The sequence below is a fragment of the Hevea brasiliensis genome, chromosome 4 (assembly GCF_030052815.1).
Source record: "Hevea brasiliensis isolate MT/VB/25A 57/8 chromosome 4, ASM3005281v1, whole genome shotgun sequence".
NCBI classification, from domain to species: Eukaryota; Viridiplantae; Streptophyta; class Magnoliopsida; order Malpighiales; family Euphorbiaceae; genus Hevea; species Hevea brasiliensis.
In genome coordinates this window covers 20,745,676-20,770,438 of record NC_079496.1, presented here as the reverse complement: position 1 = coordinate 20,770,438, position 24,763 = coordinate 20,745,676, and the positions used below count along the sequence as shown (strand labels likewise).

General features: G+C 31.1%; 2 protein-coding genes across 8 annotated transcripts in view; one reads left to right on the top strand and one right to left on the bottom strand.

Annotated features, from left to right (window-relative positions):
• The first annotated feature begins 6,619 nt into the window (after window positions 1-6,619).
• LOC110642957 (trifunctional UDP-glucose 4,6-dehydratase/UDP-4-keto-6-deoxy-D-glucose 3,5-epimerase/UDP-4-keto-L-rhamnose-reductase RHM1) lies at window positions 6,620-10,160 on the top strand. The gene is made up of 3 exons (XM_021795165.2): window positions 6,620-6,779; window positions 7,650-9,234; window positions 9,330-10,160. The coding sequence occupies exons 2-3, from the start codon at window positions 7,663-7,665 to the stop codon at window positions 9,771-9,773; spliced, it is 2,016 nt and encodes a 671-aa protein (XP_021650857.2). The 5' UTR covers window positions 6,620-6,779; window positions 7,650-7,662; the 3' UTR covers window positions 9,774-10,160.
• A 5,416-nt stretch (window positions 10,161-15,576) lies between these two features.
• LOC110642955 (alpha,alpha-trehalose-phosphate synthase [UDP-forming] 1) overlaps window positions 15,577-24,763 on the bottom strand; it is a 44,878-nt gene continuing 35,691 nt past the window's right edge. For 6 of the 7 annotated variants that reach the window (XM_058145556.1, XM_021795161.2, XM_058145558.1 and 3 more), the window contains 10 exons: window positions 23,566-23,614; window positions 20,502-20,602; window positions 19,633-19,820; window positions 18,527-18,644; window positions 18,236-18,412; window positions 18,035-18,157; window positions 17,864-17,951; window positions 17,637-17,767; window positions 17,423-17,521; window positions 15,577-16,313 (listed from right to left, as the gene is read on the bottom strand). In XM_058145556.1, the coding sequence (XP_058001539.1) occupies window positions 15,894-16,313; window positions 17,423-17,521; window positions 17,637-17,767; window positions 17,864-17,951; window positions 18,035-18,157; window positions 18,236-18,412; window positions 18,527-18,644; window positions 19,633-19,820; window positions 20,502-20,602; window positions 23,566-23,614 (1,494 nt within the window). In that variant the 3' untranslated portion in view covers window positions 15,577-15,893. The remainder of the gene's footprint in view (window positions 16,314-17,422; window positions 17,522-17,636; window positions 17,768-17,863; window positions 17,952-18,034; window positions 18,158-18,235; window positions 18,413-18,526; window positions 18,645-19,632; window positions 19,821-20,501; window positions 20,603-23,565; window positions 23,615-24,763) is intronic. The other variant, XM_058145561.1, reaches the window with a different exon arrangement.

Sequence of the window (24,763 nt, the reverse complement as noted above, 5' to 3'; positions counted from 1 at the left end):
GTGAGATTTTAATAAAACTGTATTCAGTTTAGTCAGGTTCCCATAATCGTTTGAGAGAAATGAGAAGAACGCATATCTAATATACTCACTATCTGGTACACCTTATTCTTAAGCTGTTAGCCAGCCAAATTATTTTCTAAGGAAACAATTTCAAAGGAAGTCATTATCTTTTTCATTCATTTGATTCTTTTACAAAAATATCCAAACTGAATTTATTTTTACAAGTCTTATAAGAGATATAAGGACTTAACTTAGTATACAAAAATCTGTGTATAGAAATGTACAAATGGGGATAATTCGGTAAATTCCAGGCACTTTTTGAATCTACAATGTCTATTTAGCCCTTTATGAAATTTTCAAATTTGAATTTAAAAATTTGCAACTTCTCTCTCTTCTATTATTAGTCATCCAATCAAATACAATTAATTCTCTAACCTAACATCTTTCATCAATTATTCAACCAATTAGAGATCATCTTACCATTAATTTAACCAATAATGACCCATCTCAACCTTCAATCTCCATAACCCTTCTCAAGTAAGAGACTCCATAACTAATCTCAAATATCTTCTTCATGTATCCATTTCCCTTTTTTTTCCCCAAATCAAATTTATATTTTCTATCTCATATGCCCTTCAAGCTCTACAATAATGAGAAGCGATTTTCAAAAGAGGGGAAAAAAATATTAAGTTGTCTCCAAAAGTGAATTGAATAAATTGAAAAATTCAAAAATAAAAATTGAACCGAGCTGAATTTGTACAAAAATCAAACCGAATTTTTTGAATTAAATTGGTTTGCTCGATTATTTTGGTCTGAATCGAATAATGCCCACTGTTATCTAATTGATTATTTAATTATGATGTAATTGATCATAATTACTTAATTTGTGATTTAATTAATTATGATCTACTTGATTAATTGATAAAATACCTGATAGTACTTGATTATGATGTAATTGATCATGATTACTTGATTTATGATCTAATTGGCTAATTGATAAAATACTCAATAGTCCTTGAGTATGAAGTAATTGACTATAGTTACTTGTTTTATGATCGAATTAATTATGATATATTTGATTAATTGATAGAATACCCAATAACACTTGATTATGATATAATTGATTCGCAGTTACTTGATTTATGATCTAATTGATTATTATCTACTTGATTAATTGATAAAATAACTGATAATACTTGATTATAATCTAATTTATTATAGTATTAATCATGATTACTTGATTTATGATCTAATTGACTAATTGATAAAATACTCAATAATACTTGAGTATGAAGTAATTGAATATAGTTACTTGTTTTATGATTGAATTAATTATAATCTACTTGATTAATTGATAAAATATCCGATAATATATGATTATGATATAATTTATTTGTAGTTACTTGATTTATGATCTAATTGATTATTATCAGCTTGATTAATTGATAAAATACCTTATAGTACTTGATTATAATCTAATTTATTATAGTTACATGATATAAGATTTAATTGATTAACAGTTACTTGATTAATTTGCCTAATTGATTATGATCTAATTGATTATGATCTACTTGATTGATTGATAAAATATCTGATAATACTTGATTATGATCTAATTGTTAATAGTTATTTAATTAATCGATCCAATTGGCTATAATGTAATTAATCATAGTTACTTAATTTATGATCTAATTAATAATAATGTACTTGGTTAATTGATAAAATATCCAATAATACTAAATTATGTTGTAATTGATTATAATTACTTGATTTATGATCTACTTGATTAATTGATAAAATACATGATAGTACTTGATTATAATCTAATTGATCATAGTTACTTGATTAATTGATCTAATTGATTATGATATAATTGATCATAGTTACTTGATTTATGATCTAATTGACTAATAATTACTTGATTAATTGATCAAATTGTTAATAGTTATTTGATTAAATGATCTAATTGATCATAACTAGATGATTTATTATCTAATTGATTAGGTGATTCGATTTTTACAAGAGGGAAGGAAAATAAAAAATATTATGTTGTCTCCAAAACCGAACCAAATAAACAAAACATTTAAAAATAAAAATTCCTAACTGAATTTCTATAGAAACTAAACCAAAATTTTGAAGTAATTCGATTTGGTCAGCTATTCTAGTCAAAATTGAATAATGCTCATTCCTAGCTAATTGATTAATTGATTATGATGTAATTGTTCATAATTACTTGATTTATGATCTACTTGCTTAATTGATAAAATAACCTAATTGTACTTGATTATAGTGTAATTGATCATAATTACTTGATTTATGATCTAATTGATTATGATCAACTTGATTAAATGATAAAATACCCGATAGTATATGATTATGATGTTATTGATTATAGTTACTTAATTTATAAATTACTTTTAATTGTTGAAATACATTATATTCTTGATTATGATATAATTGATCATAGTTACTTAATTTATGATTTAATTGATAATGTTTGATTTAATTGATAATGTTTTACTTGATTAATTGATAAAATACCATGTAGTAGTTGATTATAATATAATCGATCACAGTTACTTGATTTATAATATAATTGATTATTATCTACTTGATTAATTGATAAATAATCGATAATACTTGATTATGATGTAATTGATCATAGTTATTTGATTTATGATCCAATTGATTATGATCACTTGATTAATTGATAAAACAACCCATTATACTTGATTATGATGTAATTGATCATGGCTACTTGATTTATGATCTAATTGATTATGATCTACTTGATTAATTGGTAAAACACCTAATAGTACTTGATTATGATATAATTAATCATAGTTACTTGATTTATTATCTGTTTGATTAATTGATAAAATGCACTATTGTACTTGCTTATGATGTAATTGATAATAATTACATGATTTATGATCTAATTGATTATGATTTACTTGATTAATTAATAAAATATCCTATAATACTTGATTATGATGTAATTGATCATAGTTACTTGATTTGTGTTCTAATTGATTATGATCTATGTGATTAATTAATAAAATACTCGATTATACATTGATTATGATCTAATTGATTATAATTACTTGATTTATTATCTAATTGATTATGATATTTAATTGATAAAATGCCAAATAGTACTTGATTATGATCTAATTAATCATAATTATTTGATTTAAGATTTAATCGATTAATAGTTACTTGATTAATTGACTTTAATTGATTATAGTTATTTGATTAATTAATCTAATTGTTCATAGTTACTTGATTAATTAATCTAATTAGTTATGATCTAATTAATCGTTGTTATTTGTTTTATGATCTAATTGGTTCACCTGTTACTTGACCGGTTTAGATGAATCAACTTTGGTTTGCTGAATAAAGGGTTTGAAGCTTAAACCGAACCAACATTGTTATGGTTCTCAATTAAATCATTCCAACCGATCTAGTCTGGTCTAATTCTAACAACATTGTATGAAATCAATTGTGATTGTTGTATTTTTGGTGTAGTTAAATATAATTGGTTGAATTTTTAATGAGCTATGATTGATTGAGAGATTGGTGGGATCTATTGATTGGTTGAAGATTGATGATATATGATTAGTTAAGAGATTGGTAAGAACTAATTGGTTGAAAATTTGATAGTATGTGATTCGTTAAGAAATTTATGAGAGTTGGTTGGTCAAAGAAAAGGAGGATAATGATTAGTTGGATTTTGGAGCGAAAACAAATCAATTTGTAGCCTAAATGTTACAAGGGCAAAAAGACATTCCACCTTATTTGTACATTTTTTAATACACAAATGCTTTCCTAGATATAATACACATACAAATGAATATCTTTGAGCAAAACAAGAATTCCCACTGGGAATTGGACTGATTGACAATTCAAACCATTATTAGAATTAAAATTTATAAAGTTGTCTTTCTATTCTTTTTATTTTAAAAGTTCAAAACATTCAAAGTTTGAATAAAAGCTTTTAGAATACTTTTTCAAGTACTTACCTAAAATTTGTGATCTCTTTTTGAGTGGGAAAATCTTTTTTTTTTTTTTCACTCTCACTTTTAAATAAAAACTTCCATAAAAATCATAAATGGATTTAGAAATAAATGATAGTTCAAATAAATAAAATTTAAATTATTCTTCTTATTATTAATTATCAGGAATTTGAATTGATGCAAATGGATTTAGAAGGTGTTTGGCCTAGCAAACTAACTTGTAAACCATAATTTTAAACTAATCTATTTGTTTAAGATAGTTTTAGAGTTGCTAAGCTATACTTATAAGCTAAAAAAAAAGTTTGGGATAGACTTTTTATTTTTGTGCTTATAAGTTAGTTTAACTAAATATTTTATTATATTACTTCATTTAATTTTATAATTCCTTATTGTAGGGTAATTTTTATAGCTTGTCCTTAAACTTTATCCTATGTTTTATTTTTGTCCCTTATCTTCAATTTGTTACTAAAAAAACCCCCAAAACTTTATATGTGTCTTACAAAAATCCATCTAACTTGCTGTAGCAGGTCTCCAAGTTAAGAAATTATCTTTTACCTCATTTTCTCTCATACTCACATTATTTGAACCTATTACAAAAATATCAATGCCATCACAATGATTTATTTCCTGGAAAGGAGAAAGATTTACCCTTTACTTGAAAAGTGCTCAAATTGCATTTATAGACGTCATATTGTAGCCTAGAGAGGGTTTTTAATATGAATACAACTGATAGCTGATAGTTGATAGTTGATAATTAATTGTATATCACCACAAAATATAGTCAAATACATATTTTGAAGGTAATAAGGTATTTGTTACTAATAACTATTATTTGAAATAAAATTTTATTAATTTCTAAATATTATATTATTTATTTCTAATAATTATTTTTTGAGAAAAATCTTATTAGTTTTTAAATATTATATCATTTGTTTCTAATAATGAATTTTTTGAGGCAAAAACTTATTAGTCTATGCGCTGTGTTATTTGCTTTTAATAATTATTTTTTTTAGGAAAACTACTCATTAGTTCTAAATGTTATATTTATTTCTAATAATTAATTTTTTGAGAAAACTTATTAGTCTCTAAATATTGTATTACTTATTTTTAATAATGAGTTTTTTGATGCTAAAGCGTATTAGTATGTAAATTTATATTATTTGTTTCTAATTATTTAGGTTAATTTTATTTATATAAAAAATTTTAAGTATTTTTTAATTTTTTATATAAAAAATTAATGTTACATGCTAAGCGTTTGGTAAAATTATATTCAATACATATGATTAATAAAAGCATATATCGTATTATTTATTATTAAAACAAATATATAATTATTAATTTATTATACAACAATATAAAAATTAAAAATATATTTTTAAATATATATATACATATTTTTAATCATATAAATGAATATTATACAAAATTTTTATATTTATCTATTAATTTTATAATTATAAATAACTTATTGATATAAAAATTAATTTAAAAATATAAACATTTTATAATGAATAAATTTTAAAAGTATAATACAATTTAAATAAAAAAAAATTAAATCAAATCAATTATCAGACAAGGAAAAAACTTTAAAGCTGATGAAATTAACAATTGATTCGGATTAAAATCAACCTTTAACAGCTTATTTATAAATTTTAGCAAAAAGCTTCTTATTTCATCAAGTTAAAGCCTTTAAATTTAGGGATCTCGAAAGTGATAAGAAAAATTATACAAATAATTTTTTTTTTTTAAAGTTTATTGAGTTTGAAAAGGAAAAGATAAGGAGAGATTAATTATCCTTTCAAAAACCATTTTGTTTTTGTTTTAAAATTTATGAAATAAGAGTTATAATTATTTTATAAAATATTTTTAAATATATATTTTAATGCTTTAAATTCTTTTCCTATATGTAAGAATTTAATGTCATTTACAAAAACATAAATTTAGTAAATAGGAGAAAAAAAATAAAAATTAGAAATAAAAATTAAATTGAGAGTAAAAAAAATACAAAAATCGATAATATTGGATCAATACGTTTTTAATTTAATGATATTAAAATTGTTTTTAAAATTATAAAATTTGGAATTTAAAATTTAAATTTAAATTTAAATTTCAGTTAAAATTAATTATTAAAAAATTTTCAAAAAAAATATAAAAAAGTTCAGACTTATCTTCTGCTTGATTAAGAAAAAAAAATCAAAGAATTCATTGAAATAAGCAAATATATCATTGGTTTAAAAGAATATTAAATTTATTAAAATTAAGATATACATTATTTCACTAATAATTATCATTAAATGAGAAAGCAATCTCCACATTTTGTGGAATGTAAAAAAGCTTGAAAATATAATATTTATGAATTTAAATCGAAATTAGATTTTTTAAATTAAATTAAAATAATAACAATTTGATTTAAATCTATTTTTGAGTAAAGAGAAAATTTAAAAAAAATGAATTATTAAATTAACTTAAATCTTAGTCAGTTTAAAATACTAACCCGAGTCAAGGGAACCTAACATCTGTAATTTAATTCAATTTCGAGGGTATTATGGTCCTATAAATTTCTTCTGCCCGTGCAGTATATATTCACTTCCCAGCTTCCCTCTCTTTCATTCCTCCTTACTGCTCCATATTCTCATTTCTCTGTGGATTCTTCGCTGTTTCCTTGTCTTACTGTCTCTCTCTCTCTCTCTCTCTCTCTCTCTCTCTACTTCCAGAATTCTCTTCCTTATCTGGGTTTGCTTTATCTTGACCTGAATTGGATTTGTAAGTCAATCCTGATTTCTCTTTATCATGATTTGTGTAGGTTGGATCTTGTGTTTTTGTTAGTTTTTGAATTTTGATCTAACTGATTATTTATTGTTTCTCTTAGATCTATTGCTAAAGGTGACGTATTTTTTGTGTTTTGGTCTGCTATTTAGTTTTGATTAATCCACATTTCTTACTTGATAGAACCTGGATCTCTGCATGAAGTAGCTAGAACTACGAATGTTATTGCAATTGTTTTCATCTTACTTGTGTTCTAATGCATTTTGAAAATTGGTCACGCTTTTATTGGTTTTGTGGGGATCTGTGATGTGCTTTCTATTGGATCTGTTCATTTTGGATGGGATCTTGATGTTATTGTGCTTAATTGTGAATCTTCCATCTTTGCTTATGGTTGTTCAAATGGAATTCTTTGAGATTTTGATTACTCTGCAAATGAGGAAACAAGCTTGAAATTTAAAGCTTTTTAAGATTTTGGTCTGGCAGGTTTTGTTTTTAAGGAATGACAAGCTCTAATGATGACACTAAGTAATTGTATTGGATTCACTTGGATTGTCTCAATTGTTCTGGAATTTTTTAAAAAAAAAAAGAGGATTTAACAATTATTTTATTAACGAGGGTGCATAATCTCCTCTTGTGTCCTCAGATGGTCAGATCTGTACTTTATTTTCTTCCTTCCTGTTGTACCTATATAGAATGACAGCTGTACTATTTGCATATTATTTTTCTTCTCGATATTGAAATTTGTGGACTCTCATTTCTCTTGTTTACTACCTTTTTGGTTATATAAAGAGTTATATGTATTTACTTTCTATTTTAGATGGCTGCAATAAGTTCTGAGATATAGTTTCTGTATTGTTTTCTTTGTAGAAATTGTTTTGGCATGGCTACATATAAGCCAAAGAACATCCTCATTACTGGGGCTGCTGGCTTTATCGCATCCCATGTTTGCAATAGGCTCATCCGTAACTACCCTGATTACAGAATCGTTGTCCTTGACAAGCTTGATTATTGTTCAAACCTGAAAAATCTCCTTCCTTCTAAATCATCCCCCAACTTTAAGTTTGTCAAGGGTGACATTGGCAGTGCTGATCTTGTCAACTTCCTTCTCATCACTGAATCCATTGACACAATTATGCACTTTGCTGCCCAGACACATGTGGACAACTCCTTTGGTAACAGCTTTGAGTTTACCAAGAATAATATCTATGGTACCCACGTTCTTTTAGAAGCCTGCAAAGTCACTGGCCAGATTAGGAGATTCATCCATGTAAGTACAGATGAAGTTTATGGGGAGACAGATGAGGATGCTGTTGTAGGAAACCATGAAGCTTCTCAACTCCTCCCAACAAATCCATACTCTGCAACAAAAGCTGGTGCAGAAATGCTTGTTATGGCGTATGGTAGGTCATATGGGTTACCTGTTATAACAACCCGTGGAAACAATGTTTATGGTCCCAATCAGTTTCCTGAGAAATTAATTCCAAAGTTTATCCTCTTGGCTATGCAAGGGAAGCCTCTTCCAATCCATGGGGATGGTTCCAATGTGAGGAGTTATTTATATTGTGAGGATGTTGCTGAGGCTTTTGAAGTCATCCTTCACAAAGGAGAGGTGGGCCATGTTTACAATATTGGGACAAAGAAGGAAAGAACAGTGATAGATGTGGCTAAAGATATATGCAAGCTTTTCTCAATAGACCCTGAGACAAGCATCAAGTTTGTAGATAACAGGCCATTCAATGATCAGAGGTACTTTCTTGATGATCAGAAGCTGAAGAACTTAGGATGGTCGGAGCAAACTATTTGGGAGGAGGGCTTGAAGAAGACTATGGAGTGGTACATTCAAAATCCTGATTGGTGGGGTGATGTAACTGGGGCCTTGCTTCCTCATCCAAGAATGTTGATGATGCCTGGTGGGAGACACTTCGATGGTTCTGAAGAGAACAAATCTGCATCTTATGCTTCGAATAATTCTAATCAGAGCCGAATGGTCATCCCAGTTTCTAGAACTAGCAGCAGTGGCTCCCCTCGAAAATCCTCTCTTAAATTCTTGATCTATGGCAGAACTGGATGGATTGGGGGTTTACTTGGGAAGTTGTGTGAGAAACAAGGGATTCCTTTTGAATATGGAAGGGGGCGCTTGGAAGATAGATCATCTCTTTTGTCAGATATTCAGAATGTTAGGCCAACCCATGTTTTTAATGCTGCTGGGGTTACTGGTAGACCTAATGTTGATTGGTGTGAATCCCACAAGACAGAAACAATCCGCACCAATGTCTCTGGAACTTTAACATTAGCAGATGTTTGCAGAGAGCATAATATCCTGATGATGAATTATGCTACTGGCTGTATATTTGAGTATGATACTAATCATCCAGAGCATTCTGGCATTGGGTTTACTGAGGAAGACAAACCCAATTTCACTGGTTCTTTTTATTCTAAGACCAAGGCTATGGTAATTTCCATTGCAGAATCTCTAATTATACATACATTTTCATCTCAAGATATATTAACTGTTGATGCTTTTCTTTTTGTTGAAATTTCCACCAGGTGGAGGAGTTATTGAAAGAATATGACAATGTGTGCACTCTCAGAGTTAGAATGCCAATATCATCAGACCTAAACAATCCACGCAACTTCATTACTAAGATTTCTCGATATAACAAAGTGGTCAATATTCCAAACAGCATGACTGTCTTGGATGAGCTTCTACCTGTTTCAATTGAGATGGCTAAGCGGAACTTGAGGGGTATATGGAACTTCACAAACCCTGGCGTTGTGAGCCATAATGAGATTTTGCAGATGTACAAGAGTTATATTAACCCCAACTTTACATGGGTTAACTTCACACTAGAGGAGCAAGCTAAGGTGATTGTGGCACCACGAAGCAACAATGAGATGGATGCATCCAAGTTGAAGAAGGAGTTTCCGGAATTGCTGTCAATCAAGGAGTCCCTGATCAAGTATGTTTTTGAACCAAATAAGAAAGTCTGAACTAAAGCAGCACCATAGATCTTATGTTGCATTACAAATGCCTATGAGTATTGCTAGCGATTCAATTCTGCTAGTCATTCAATTTGGGTCATCTCATTTTTTCTACCATGCTAGAAAGTGAAGTATTAGGCATGCTTCTTTTGGTTCTTTACCTGAGTTGTATTTTAGTCTCCTAGTGTTCCATTGCAGCTGCAAACTTGGAGTAGGTTCTAGATATGTGTAGTCATCTGCAGCCTTGTGGGTGTCTTGAGTCGTAAAATTTAGTAGATAGTAGATAGTTGTTTTATTGTTTAAATTCTTTGTTAAGCTTAGTGAAATTGTACTTGCTTGATGTCACATACGAGTTAAAAGAAAAATGAGAGAATTTAATTCTTTGACTTCCGATTATTTCAAATTCCTTGTTTGTGGTTGGAACTATTTTTTTTCCCCCTTCTAGTATTTGCTTTGGTTTGGTAATTGATGTTAAGATGTCTCTGTGTATTACCTGAGATAAAGAAGCAGAGCGTAGTTTATTTATTATGAAAAGAAGCACATTTCTTTTGTTAGATAGTTACAGGTGCATGGGCATGTGTAGGATTTCTGTTAAGAGTTTGTTCCAAGTTAGTTTCTCCTGTTTTTCTCTCTTCATGCATGTACACTACTTTTGATCAATGGAAGCTAAGTTTTAGTTTTCCGAATTTCATTTCTTGTTATGTTATTAGAGCAATAACAACTGCTCGGGATTTTTGCCTCTATTTGTACTTGCATTTGCATCTGTTTCATGTGTTCTTTGACTTCATCTGTGGCAAACGGTTCATCTTCTCAATCAACAAATCGAACTCCAGATCATTTGATAAATCCATCAAACCCATATTTCTTTCATTTAAACAAGAATTCAGCTTTGGTATTGTCTTACTGGGTCAAACTACCACGTAGGCGAGGGCATTGTCATTAAGCCGAAAGATGACACCAAGGCGACAGGATACCCTCTGGCCTTTTAGGTGAGAGGTGAGGCAAGGCAAGACCCTTTTTGAACCAATACGTCATAGGCTAAATTGTTTAAATTATACATATATACGTATTAAGCCTTGCACAAATGTATTCAGATTTCAATAGTTGCCTAGTCTTTCTTACTCTTTGACAGCAAAACAACACCTTACACAAATGTATTCAAATTTCAATAGTTATTAATTTCCTCAATAGCTATTAGCCTAACAATGACACATAAAATAAATGTGATATTCACCATAAATTTGCAAGGAGCACCTCAATGTCAATTTTAATTTCTAATTACTAGTAAATCTGCATCCAGATATTAAAAAATAGTCATATAACAAAAAACTAAACAACAAATTAACAAAAAAAAAACCATATTCAATAAAACAATTAAAATAAAAATTAAACAATACCCATATAACAACAAATTAATAAAAAACATTTCATATCTAACAACAAAATAAAAATAAACAAAACAATATGACCAGCAGAGTAAAAAAGAAGAGAGAAGAGTAGAGATTCCGCTTTGAAGAAAAAGATCAAAGAAAAGGAAAAAAAAAAAAAAAAGAAAACAGAGGCTCTGTTTTGAACTAGCAGAGTATAAAAAGAGAGGAGAACAAGACTTTGCTGTGTTGAAACTTGAAAGAAGAAAAACATAGAAGAAGAGGGAAGTGGAGAAGAAATAGAGGAAAGAAAGAGTAGAGAAGAGAGAGAGGGGAAGATGAGACATACGCATAGTCCCACAGCAGAATTCATTAAGGAGAGGAGAAGGAGAGAAAAAGAAGAAAAAAAAAAGAAGAAAGTGTGCAAAGATACTGTTGTGTTTTAGAGAAGAATAGAATTGAGAAGAAGAGAAGAAAGAAAGGAAAGAAGAAGAAGAAGAAGAGGGGAGAGAGAGAGAGAGACACCCGTTGTTGAGAGAAATGAGCTGCGTTTTGTATTTCACCTTTTCTCCTTTTTGCTTTCTGTTTGCTTGAGGTAGCCGAGATTAGGTAGGGTTTTATTTTATTTGGGTGGGTTGCAAAGCAATTAAAAAAGAAAAAAAAAACCTTTACTTCAAAGAGGCGTCACCTCAGCGCCTCAAAGCCCCTCGCTTCGCTTGCTAGAGGCGCTCGCTTATTGAAGGTAAGCCAGGCAGCTAGGCGAGGTGCTAGAGGGGCGACTCGCCTTGGTGCCTCCAGCGCTCATGACAATGGTGCTGTAATTTAAGAATAAGACGAAGTTCATTGATGGATTACTCAAGAAGCTAATGAGAATGATCCTCTGCTTTCTGTCTAGGAGAGGTGTAATACAATGCTGTTATCATGGATCACTTGTTCCTTGTCATTGCACAAAGCATATTGTGGATTGATATTGTGTTATAATCCTACATTGCTAAGGAACAACATTGGTGAGAAGTTAAATAAGTCTCCAAGCACTCTCTTCTTATAAGTCGGTTTTTACAGGTGAATTCTACCTAGGTGCTTATTCCTCATATGGTTTAACCTTAATGACTCATGGAGAGTCCAAGTATCTAGTGGGAATAAATACGAACACTTTGTTCTGTTCTATCTCTATTATGGTTGAGCCTAAATCTTTTTCCTAAGTCATGAAATTTGACTGTCGGGAAGAGGCAGTGCGATCTGAGATAGTTGCTTTTGAGCAGAACAAAACTTGGGTGCTCACTGATTTATCAAGTGGTAAAGTCCCCAAAATGGGTTTATAAAATTAAACATAGAGTAGATGTCTCCATTGAATGTTACAAAACAAAGGCTTGTTGCCAAGGACTATACGAACTGAGGATTATTTTGATACCTTTTCTCCTACTGTACTTGTTTTTATTGGCTCTTGTTGTTGCAAACAATAAAACTTCTTCAACGATTAAACGTGTCTAATGCGTTATGGTTATACCTCCAGGATTTCAATCTTCAAAACCAAATCAATTTTACAAGTTGCAAAAATCACTTTATGTGTCGAAACTTACCTTCTTTATCAATGGAAGATTCATTTCTTGTTATTATTTTCCATTTCCATTGATGAGGGTGAATTTCAAGCTGCAGAAGAATCCTAAATTCTAGTCCATTTGATTAGTTTTTCTTTTTGAAAAGAAAAAAAAAGGGATTTGTTTTCATATTGAAATAGGAATTAAAAAAATTGAAAATAATTTTTACAAGAATGAAATATGTTTTTCATAAGAAGCAAAAGCCTTAACCATAAAGATGTATAGACGTGGCAGCCCTACCATCGCCTCTTCACCACCAACCGCAAACACTCAATGCTGCCGCTACCACCACCACCGACCACACCTTATTAGTTATGGCAACGGGACAATGCCAGATTTTGTCTTTTTTGTTCTTGCTCCACTTATTTTCACCACTCTAATTGTTATTTTGACAATTAAGTTGGATATCATACGCTATTATTTTCATTATTTTGTTTTGTTTTTCTTTTTTTTATCCTTTCTTAGTCAGTTTCTCAAATTAGTGACCATTATGTTAAAATTTTTTAGTGATCTGATATAATTTGGATAATCTGTTTTTATGATCATATGCAATCATATGATTAAGTATGATTAAGTACTGTAATTGTTATACGTTGATGGAGGTGGAAGTTATTGGTCGTATTAAATAAATAATGATGATTAAATATTCTTTTACTATATACATATAATCATTTTAATTAATAAAATTTTAAGCTAATATTTCTTTTTTATCTGCGAGCATCAAGTGAGTATTCAGCTAATACTGAGGTTTTCAGGTGATTAGCAAGCATCTCTAGGACACAAGTGCTGGTGCCTGGTGTGACACCTGAAGCCACACAAGAAAACATTTTGCTAGGAGCATATGAGCAGATATACCCATGTTAACTTTGGATCTTTCAACAACGACAGTCACTGTGGTTTGATATGAAAGATAAATGCACCTAAAGGTGTAAAGTTAGCAATTTTATAATTTTCATTCCCAAGGCTTCATGCAACTTATAAATAATTTATACTATTGCATAAACACATAGAAACACATAATTTTGATCATAACAAATTATGTTTCTATTGCTAACATACCTAACTGCCATTAGGAAACAAAACCCTAAATTTAACAAAGTAAAGTTTAGGAAAATTTACCCTTTAGGCGTAGAATCAAATCCAATATTAAATCCGGAGAGTGGAGACCAACAATTGTTGGTCCTCGAGCTTGTCCACACAAGCAAAGTGATCAAAGCTCCCTTGAATAAACCAAAACCCTTCCTTGCTCTTCCTTTAGGTTTGGCCAAGATTGGAAGAACGGAAGTTTTCATTTTTCTAGGTTTTAAGTGTATGGAAGTGATGAGAAGCACTTTCTCAATCTTTAATTCAAGAGTCACAACTTCTAATTTCTGTTAAATCAAGCAAGAAAATAAAGGAAATGTTTGGATAGGGACAGAGGGTGTGTTTTGGCCAACCAAGGAGACAGAAGCAGAAGATAACTTTCTTATTTCCTTTTCCTCTTTTATTTATTTTAATTTTCTTAATTATAATTAAGCTTACAAGTGTCCACACTTGATTCACTCATCAAATGTGTTTTCTAATCTTAATTAGTCTACTTGTCAACTTAAGATAATTAAGAAATTAAAATTTCAATTAACTAGTGCATGAGAAAATACTAATTAATTTAAATTTTCTCTCTCCTTTGACCAAGTCAAACTTAACCAAATTAATAAAAATTAATTTATTAATCAAAATTAATTTTCTACCTTATGCTTAATTAATCAAGTGTATATTTAAATATTAATTTGAATACTTCCATAAATAAATTTAGTTTCAAGTCATGCTGGAGACTTTACAATCTAATTGCAAACTAAATATATTGATTTATTTAATTAATTAATTTGCTTTGATCACATTACTCTTTTGTGTGACTTACTAGGTTTATTACTAATTGGTAATGAGAATAATATTAACTCTTTAACATTATTGGAAGTATTCCATACTTAAAATGAAATTCCCTCTCATTTTAGTTCTTATAAATCATGATTGACATCTAGCATAATGTACAATGATTACCTAATTAGTTATGAATTATTTCTTAATTCATGAACCTTCATCATACATACCATGCACTAAAATCTCTTCGTTACAAGATCTCGATTTTAACAAGAGTCATAGTTTATGTCAAACTCTTATTACTTTGAATCATATGTTCTCATTTTAATTCTAATTCTTGATTAATAAGACTTTCCAGTCAGAAACTCCTTTCTAACTAAGTCTATCTGTCCTGGTCAGGAACTTGACTTATAAAGAACAATTTAAATGGACATAGGATTTTATCCTTATTTACTCAGAGTAAGGAATCCCATCTTAATTAATACCTATCTCCATATATAACTCATCGGAGCTAACACATGCCTGTATACTCATATAGAGTATAAGCATGAAAACAATATTAAACTCAAAACCACCTATATACAAGATAAATGTGTTATCTCAAATCAAAGGATTATATTCACTATTATGATCTATATGACTATGTATTTACAAGAGTAAACTCCATGTGTATATCATCTTGTGTCATTAATTTAGCCTACTTATCTTATAAGTACCCAACTTGTTTATTATATGGCATGAGACTCACCATTCCATATCATTAGTATCTCATACTAATCACAGAAATAAACAAATATGACTGTTTATATGGATAAATCTTATCCTGTGAAGTATCCAAAACTGCAAACCATGATTTATAATACTTGTACCATAATGCTCCGTCACACATATTCTTAACACTTTAAAAATGAAACATATGACAAGTTAATAAAAGATATTTTCAATTAAATTGAAACCATTTAAATTCAAAAGAAAAAAAAAAACAAGCCATTAAAAGAAAAATAAATATTTATAAGATACAATTTGTTGATATACTCTAGGGCATATTACTAACATTATCCTGTTCTCTCTCTTTCAATTTCTAATGTCTAAATTTCATGCTTTCAGGTAAGTTAAACCAAGGTTCCTGTTAAGGTAGGCATAAAATAATCATTGATTCTACATCATTCACATCTAAAAAGCACTCTTTCTGTTGCTTGATATGCTTTCCAAATACAGACCCCGATTCTTGAAACTTTCAGTTTCTTAATGAGAGGATGCATCACAGGACACTGGAGATAAAAATCTTTTAACTTGCATTATTAGTCTCAAGAAGATGCACTGGCTAGTTTCTTTAGAAAGGAGACAACGTCATCTGTCGATTGTAGTAGATAGCGAGCATTTGTTCGAGTTCGTCCAACAGAACAGGAGAAATAGTTATCTCCCTTGAGATCAAGAACGTTCCATGAAATCTTTTCTGGTGACTGCCTCCGGGCACTCCCACAGCTGTTGTTGGTAGCTTTCTTGTCAAGATTGGCACTTCCACAGCTGTTGTTGGTAGTTCTCTTGTCAAGATTTGGTGAAGTTCGTGTCTTACCTTGGGATGATTTGGACCCAATTTTAGCTGGAAGCTTCAAAGAAGGTCGCCTTTCTGCTGGTGACTTTAAGCCATCAGTTTGCTTGGTTCTTGCAATACCTATGCCATCAGAAGGTAGCACCGGCTCAAAGAAGGTGTACACATCTTCATCCTGAAACAATAAGGGCAAAAAAAAATTAACCAAGAATGACAAGGGAATAATATTCCATCGCTTAAAACACAAGCTTATAAATTAAGATAAAGCTTTTCCTGTTTCTCCTAAATGTACTTCATTAACAGCTTAAAGATGACCAACTTACAAATGAAGAGTTTACAATAAGATTGCTATTATCCTATCATGATGTTACCAAAAAGGGGTTCTAAGAAGTAGAATCAAGAGACATCTTAGAACTTAGAAGTCAGCAGTGTTGCATGAAGTGGCTGCTCCTAAAACATGAACCTACACCCTTATGGTTACAAGAACAAGATGTAATTACATCAAGCAAACATTTTTATGCAAAAGTTACAGTTAATTCAATTCCAAATGAGTGCCACATAAAACATATATTTTTTGGGACAAAGGTCAGACAAGCAAGTGCTCCCTAATTTGAGATTTGTGCATCTTATATCAGCATTAAAAGACCATTTTTATTTATCACACCATAGGGATAGAAAAATTCACCAACACCATAGCAATTTGAACATGTGTTTCATTTGAAGAGTAGAAAAGAGACCACAAAGGCGTGAGACACTTCACAAAAGCTGGCAGTGATGGATGTAGACATTTGGAATCCCCAGGCAGGTTCATAAAGTTGCTAATTGAAGTGAATATGTGCTACATGCTCACAACTATTAGCTTTCCAGCATTTCAGTTCTCCACATTCATTGTCAATTTAACAACTATTGCACATAGTAGGAGCTCATTGAAACAAAATACAAAGAGCTTAAACTCATTTTGATCAAAATATATCCATACAGCCGGTGGGTGAGTGAGAATAAGGTTGTTGGAGAAGAAAAAAAGTTGTAGTTTTGGGTCCTTGTATCAGTGACAATTGTTACATACAGCCATTACATAATGGGCATATTGGACCATAGCAGTCCATAACAACTGTAATGTCCTGTGTCAGGCAATGTATCACCCAATCATGTATCATTGTATTGAAATTCTTTATGTAATGGCTGAGAAGGCGTTTATTAATACTCGGCTTTCATTTCACCAGGGATGCAGTTAATACCATGAAAATGCTAAAAGTGTACCACTTTTCAAAGAAGTTAAATTACCTTTCCCAGAAAATGCCCAATACACAGGACATAATCAATTGGTGTTGTCATGGATTTGCTGTGAACAATCTCTCCCAATATTCGATCGATAGCAGCACCCTGAATAGTAATGAAGAAGTCAAATATAGAAACAAACAACTTCAATACTAAATTATAAGATAAAAAAAATCAGGTTGTGTACAAATTTTTTAAGGGCATCAAAGTTGAATTTTACCTTTGTAACACCAACTGCTCTAACCTCAACTGATCGGCTACCTTGGACGACATCAACAGATGCATTAGAAATTGGGCCTGTCCAGAGATGCTGCAACATATCCCTAGCTTGAAGTCTTCCAAATTCAACATCTACAACCATAATTAAATTAGGATAAACATTGACCGAGGGAAGACAAAATAGCAGCTCTTTATTAGCCTAGTCTAGCCTCCAAAACAATCAAGTACCTGCATACTTGTAGTTCCATACGAGTGATGTTTCACGAAGTTCAAAATGTGATCTAGGTGTCCGTTCTGTGAAGTACTCAAAAACATGCTGAAAGAAGTCAAAAGGGTCACATAATTCTTTTAGAGGCAAGGATGCAGAATTCAGAATGATTGCAATTTCAATAGAAGCACCTTCACACTGTCAACCCATTCCATGTTTAAGTGTTCTGGCATTGTTGTCATCCACTCTCCCGTGGTAAGACGTAAAAACATTCCATGTTCTGCTGCCAACCACATGTCAAACTCACCAAAGTTCTGTGGAAATAGTAAAAGAATTACAAAACATGGTTAAGAAGAAAAATATAGATGAAAGTATGAAACTAGGAAAAATACCTCATCTAAGACATTTCTGTCACTCCCACTTAGAACAACAATGGTTGTCTTTGGATCACTGCACAGTGCTACTAATGTTTCTTTTAGCTCAGGGTGCAACTTAAGTTCCATTTCTTTAATCTGATCACCTCTTCTTCCCAGAGTGTCTACTGGTTCAGTCAATGTTGCGTTGAATCCCTATAATTTAAACACCTTAAATGAGGAATACAGTTGCAGAAAATTCATTTGCTAAACCCCTGAAAAGTTATATGATGAAGCATATACATGAGTTATAAATCAAACAGACAATACCAGGATGAGTAATCGATTATTAGACTGCAAATAACGTTTAATTGCATCGTCCTCTGGAAGAATAGGTGGAACTTGCCTGGTCCTTAGCTGAGCCTCAATAACGGTATCATTTAGTTCACTGCGACACAATTGAAGCAAATTTTGGATGTTATAAGATAATAACAATAAATACAAACATGAACTGAAATGCTAATATTTCACCACAGCACTTAAGCGAGTTTAACAAGCATTAGATGTAATAATTTATTTGTGTAGGTAATGCATGACAAATTTCACATCCATCAGATATATGTAGTTCTTTTATTCACATAACTCGTCAGAATCAAACTTTAACTTAATATAATTGTGAATGAGATTGACACAATATTGATGGCATACTCATCGTTTTGGCATGCCTGTTCTATCCGAATAGAATGTCCAATCGTTGGCTTGTGAAAAATCAAATCAAACAGATACGAAACTATGCAAAAAATCAAGTAACGAGCACATTTGAGTGGATTCCTTCCTGGAAGAACATATATAGCTTGACCAACAATTCTCCAGAATTAGCAAATGAAATGCAGATTTTCATGTACCTTGTACTATATACACAAAAAAAGTATGACAGACCTTATAGGATCTGTCTTTACAAGTAGTAAAATAAACAAACAAGTACAGTCGAAGTTATCACAACAACCACAACATTTAAAGGAATACAGCTCATTAAAACTTATTTCCTCCAGTGTCTTTAATGCTTGCAGGTTGCAGAAGCTAGCCTTTAGAATTAAAAGGAAGCTTGGCCAATACTATGAATCAATCTTTATGTCAGAGGATCAAATAAATGAAAGGACAGTAGAGATGATCCTTTTTTGTAACAAATTAACTTGAAAAAGAGACTTTCATTAAATTACAAACCCATTAAACATCTCCAGCACAGACTTCTACTCTAGCTTCATAATTAGGGATAGAAGGTAAAAATTGCAACCATCTTAACCTACAAAATTTTATAAGCAATAAAGTTCTGTACTTACGGTCATTTTTTGTTGAAGATGCAAGTGAAAATAGGGTTGAGATGCACGTTCAAAGCAATACATCACAGCAAACCATGTCTGTTTCATTAAGTTTACCTCACAAAAGTTTCAGCCCATTCTTGAGCAGTGTGGGTTGTCACATGTGCAAAATTATGCCGATGTCGCTTCTCTCTCTCCTCACATGACATAGTCAAAGCTTGGCGTATTGAATCAGCAACTTCAGTGATATTCCAAGGGTTGACAAGGATTGCTCCAGCACCCAGAGATTGTGCTGCTCCTGCAAACTACAATATATACAGGAAAGACAAGTGCATTACAAGTTAAAAAGAGAAAGGAGAGCATCAGTTACTATGAAAATGGAAAATGCCATCCCAAATCCAAAACTTTAAACATGATTTGCATAGACTTAAGAGAGAAAGTCTTGCTTTTGACTCTTGATGAAAGGGCCACAGCATCAAAACCAAGAATAACTGAACTTATGTTACTGTCAAGTGTACCAGCTGAACCAGCCCCACTAGGAAAGAATGTTTGAATGTTCATAAAGTTGCAAAGGAAATAAAATCTTCCTTTTCTTCAAGTTTTCCTAATTATGGTTAGTTGCATTAGTAAGGTATTATCAAAGTTGAAGTTTGTTGTCCACTCTGGTCTTAAGAGAAAAAAAAAAAAAATCACTACTTACTTTATAAATATATTCACAAAAACAAAATGTTGACAATGCTACTGAAAGTTGTTTTACACTTATATGAGCCAATATCAAAGTATCTGACTCCAACTCTTTTAAGCAGAAAGATGAGATTCATCAAATGGACATGAAATCAACAATTAGACATCCAAAAGATGTGATAGAATGTCATTCACACTCATATATGCAAGTATAAGCAATACTGAAGAAGGCAGCTATAATATCATCTGTCAATTACAGTATCAGAAGGGAAGAAGAACAGATCACACACTTAATTCATTACCTCACTAAGAATGAGTACGCCTTTCTTTGAATCTTGGCATGCCACAAATTCATAACTGACAAGATTCATTCCATCCCTCAAAGAAGTTACAAGTGCAACATCTGCAAAAGACAGAATTAGAAAGTGGAAGAATCATGGAGTATAGGTAAAAAACATGACCAGATTTCTTAAATATTCATGTCATTATCAACAACAGACTTATATGTGAAGTGAATACTTAATACAGAGGTAAGAATTAATAGTGAATCACAAATTTGTTTAACATAAATATTCAGACAATTCCACAATCCAAAAGTTCAAGAGAAGCCAGAAAGAACTTCTTAACAACTCAATTTCTATTGCCTTCAATATAACTCTTGGGCGTTGACTACTCAAGTCACAAGAGTGTCATCCTCATCTTTATTTATAGGAGGGAACTGTTATTTTAGAAAGAAGAACGCAGTCCTCAAAGGTTAGACATTAGCATGAAACCCTTGCTTAGTGGGCTAAATTAAACTTGTGGTCCCTGAAATTTGCACTAAAGTTCAATGCAGTCACAAATCTTTAATTTGGATTTATTTGTTCATCAAACTTCAATTTAGTCCCAGTTGAACTAATCTCACCATAATCCAGTGAAAGGCTTGCCAAAAAGATGACGTGGCTACCACTTATCTCTTTTTCTTTGTCTCAATGTCATTTTTTTTTCCTTTCTCCATTTTCTCTCTCAAATATGGCAGCCAAATCAACTTTCCAGTGGGTCTGTAACCGAATTCTAGTCAGTTTAATTTGGTTAAGAATAAATTGAAGTTTAATGACCAAATTGATACAAATTAGAGATATAAGACCAAATTATAACTAAGAGAAAAGTCTAGTGACCCTGAATATAATTTACGGCGCGATCCATCATTTCAAAGAAACAAACAGCAGTAAAGGAATAAATATGTGGACAATGGATATGAGAGCAATTTAATATAGATACATTGATGTAGCAGTTCTTGAACAAAGTCTGTTGTTAAAAAAGATAGCATATGTTCAATTTAATATCACAAACCTGTTAATATTCTATATCAGAGTCAATATCATCAATTAAGACTTATTGCTCTTCCCATGATTATGCTCATGATCACCTGCCTTGCCAGTGTTCACATATATGCAGAACCATCCAGGAAATACCAGTGTCCATGCATTTGACCACTCCATTCTAGAAGTATGCAGCCTATACAGCTGTGTCCAGATAAGCACTGTTTTGAATGATTATCCTTCTGTTCTATATAATAAGCTAGATTCTAACAGATGCAAATGCATTAAAACAGCTTTAGGTCGCACCTCGTTGAATAACTACCAACTTCAGATGTCAATCCTAACTTTATTATCAACATTAAAAAAATTGATAGTTTGATCACAGAACTTGTAAACTCAACTCAACTAAGCCTTTATCCCAAAAATTTGGGGTCGGCCATATGGATTCGCTTTCTCCACTCTAAACGATTTTAGGTTAAATTCTCAGAAATTTGTAATGCTTCTAGGTCATGTTGTACTACTCTCCTCCAAGTCAATTTAGGTCTACCCATTTTTTTCTTTCTATCCTCTAACCTAATGTGCTCTACTTGTCTAACTAGAGCCTCCGTATGTCTACGCTTCACATGACCAAACCACCTCAATCTCCCTTCTCTCAACTTATCCTTAATTAGCACTACTCCTACCTTTTCTCTAATACTTTCATTACGGACTTTATCTAGTCTAGTATGGCCACTCATCCACCTTAACATTCTCATCTCTGCAACTCTTATCTTAGACGCATACGACTCCTTTAATGCCCAACACTCACTACCATATAACATAGCCGGTCGTATGGTTGTACGGTAAAATTTTCCTTTCAACTTATTGAGAATTTTGCGATCACATAAAACTCCCGTGACACATATCTACTTCAACCATCCGGTTTTAATCCTATGACTAACATCCTCCTCACATCCACCATCTACTTGAAGGACTGAGCCGAGATATTTAAAGTGATTACTTTCGGACAGTACCACTCATCCAAACTAACTCATTCCCTATCACCAGTTTGGCCTCCACTGAACTTGCAATGCATAAATTCTGTCTTCGTTCTACTTAACTTAAAACCCTTTGACTCTAGAGTACTTCTCCAAAACTCTAGCTTTCTATTGACTCCTTCTCGCGTCTCATCTATCAGAACAATATCATCAGCAAACATTATGCACCAAGGAATACTCTCTTGTATATGTTTCGTCAATTCATCTAAAACTAATGTAAAAAGGTAAGGGCTTATAGCTGATCTTTGGTGTAATTCTATTGAAATCGGAAAATCTCGTGTCCCCTCCCACTGTGCGCATAATAGTAATTGCTCCTTCATACATATCTATCAACACTTGTATGTACCTAATAGATACCCTCTTTTGTTCTAACACACTCCATAAGACATCTCTTGGAATACTATCATAAGCCTTCTCCAAATCAATAAAAACCATGTGTAGATCTTTCCTCACATCTCTATATTTCTCCATCAAGCTTCTAATGAGAAAGATCGCTTCCATAGTTAAATGACCGGGTATGAAGCCAAATTGATTGAGAAAGATAGAAGTATCATGATGTAGTCGATGCTCCACAACTCTCTCCCACAACTTCATAGTATGGCTCATGAGTTTAATTCCCCTATAATTCGAGCAACTCTGTATGTCTCCCTTATTTTTATTGCCATAAGAAAAATTTACAATGAGAATAGTAAAAGGGATCAAATTGAATCAGATGGATGGCAAAGGAAAAAAACAGAGAACGCATATAAGAAGAAACATAAGCAAATAATTGACCATGGAGATGTTAAAATAAGGAAACCACAATTACAAGTATTTAACTGAATAGTATCTGAAAAACAAAGATTAAGAACAAATATGCATGTACAAATTTTAAAAAGTAATATTAACAAATTACTTTTTTTTTCTGAGAGAGAGAGAGACAGAGAGAGACAGAGAGAGAGAGAGAGGGTTGTCCAAGAAACAAAGAAAAAAATTTTGTTAAAAAGAGAAGTTATAGAACCTAAAAGTTGGAGGGTGTAGAATAGTACCAGTAACAGCATACAATGCACATAAAGCGGGGAAGTCGAGAGAGCGATCCTGCGTGCACAGAAAAAAAATGTTTTAGGAAACTTTTATTATCTCTTCAATGCAGTGATAATAATAGCAAGATCAAATTATTGGGAAAAGAAAAACAAGTGTTCGTGATGCAGTATAGGATGATGGAATTTAGGAATTACATTCATTATAGAATTAGAAAATTTTTATATTTTTATTATTTAGGAGTTTTATTATCATTAGATTATTATTATTACATTGGGCATTTAAAGTACAACATATCCACAAAATGAGTGGCAGAAATGCGGATGTTAAGATGGAAATATGGCAACATGATAATGGATAAAATTAGAAATAATCACATCCAACAGAAAATGCATGTAATACATATTAAAAATAAAATAACGGCCAAGATGGTTTGGTTATATCCAATAAAGAAGATCATATGTCTTGTACGCAAGTATGATAAGTTAATAGGTAAAGGAATAATAAAGGAAAGGGGAAGACCTAAGACGACATGAAGGAAAATAGTATCAAATAATTTATAAGTTTTAAAAATTGATGTAGACTTTGTATCTAATATAGCTGAATAGTGAAAAAAGACCCAAATAGCTTACCCCAACTAGTTTGGAATTAGCACTTAGTTGTTGTTATATATTTATTATTATTTTAGTTTAAGTTTATTTAGAATTATTAATTAGTATCATATTATTATTTTATTATTTTAGGGTTTCTAATACTAATGTAATTAGGATTTCAAAATTCTATAAATAGGACCTAGGATTTGTACACAATTAGATTTTGATCAGAGCAAATAATAAAACTTTATTTAATTAAATTCTCTAGAACAAAGAGAAAAATCTCTAGAGAAACAAATTCTCAAATAAATTTATTTAATTGTCAACAATATCATAATAATTAAATCTAATTATGCACAAACCCTAGATCCTATTTATAAAGGGTTTTAATCCCAATTACATTAGAATTAGAAACACAATATTAAGGGATTTATGGTGAGATTCACATATTACTTTGTTTAATTGTCAATAATATCATAATAACTAAATCTAATTATGTACAAACCCTAGGTCTTATTTATAAAGTTTTGCAATCCTAATTACATTACGATTAGAAAAAAAAACCCTAAAATAATAAAATACTAATCCAATACTAATTAAGAATTCTAATTAA

Coding starts and splice junctions, on each gene's coding strand:
- LOC110642957 (XM_021795165.2), top strand. CDS start 7,663: ATGGCTACATATAAGCCAAAGAACATCCTCATTACTGGGGCTGCTGGC. Junction 9,235..9,329: donor ATTCTAAGACCAAGGCTATG/GTAATTTCCATT, acceptor AATTTCCACCAG/GTGGAGGAGTTATTGAAAGA.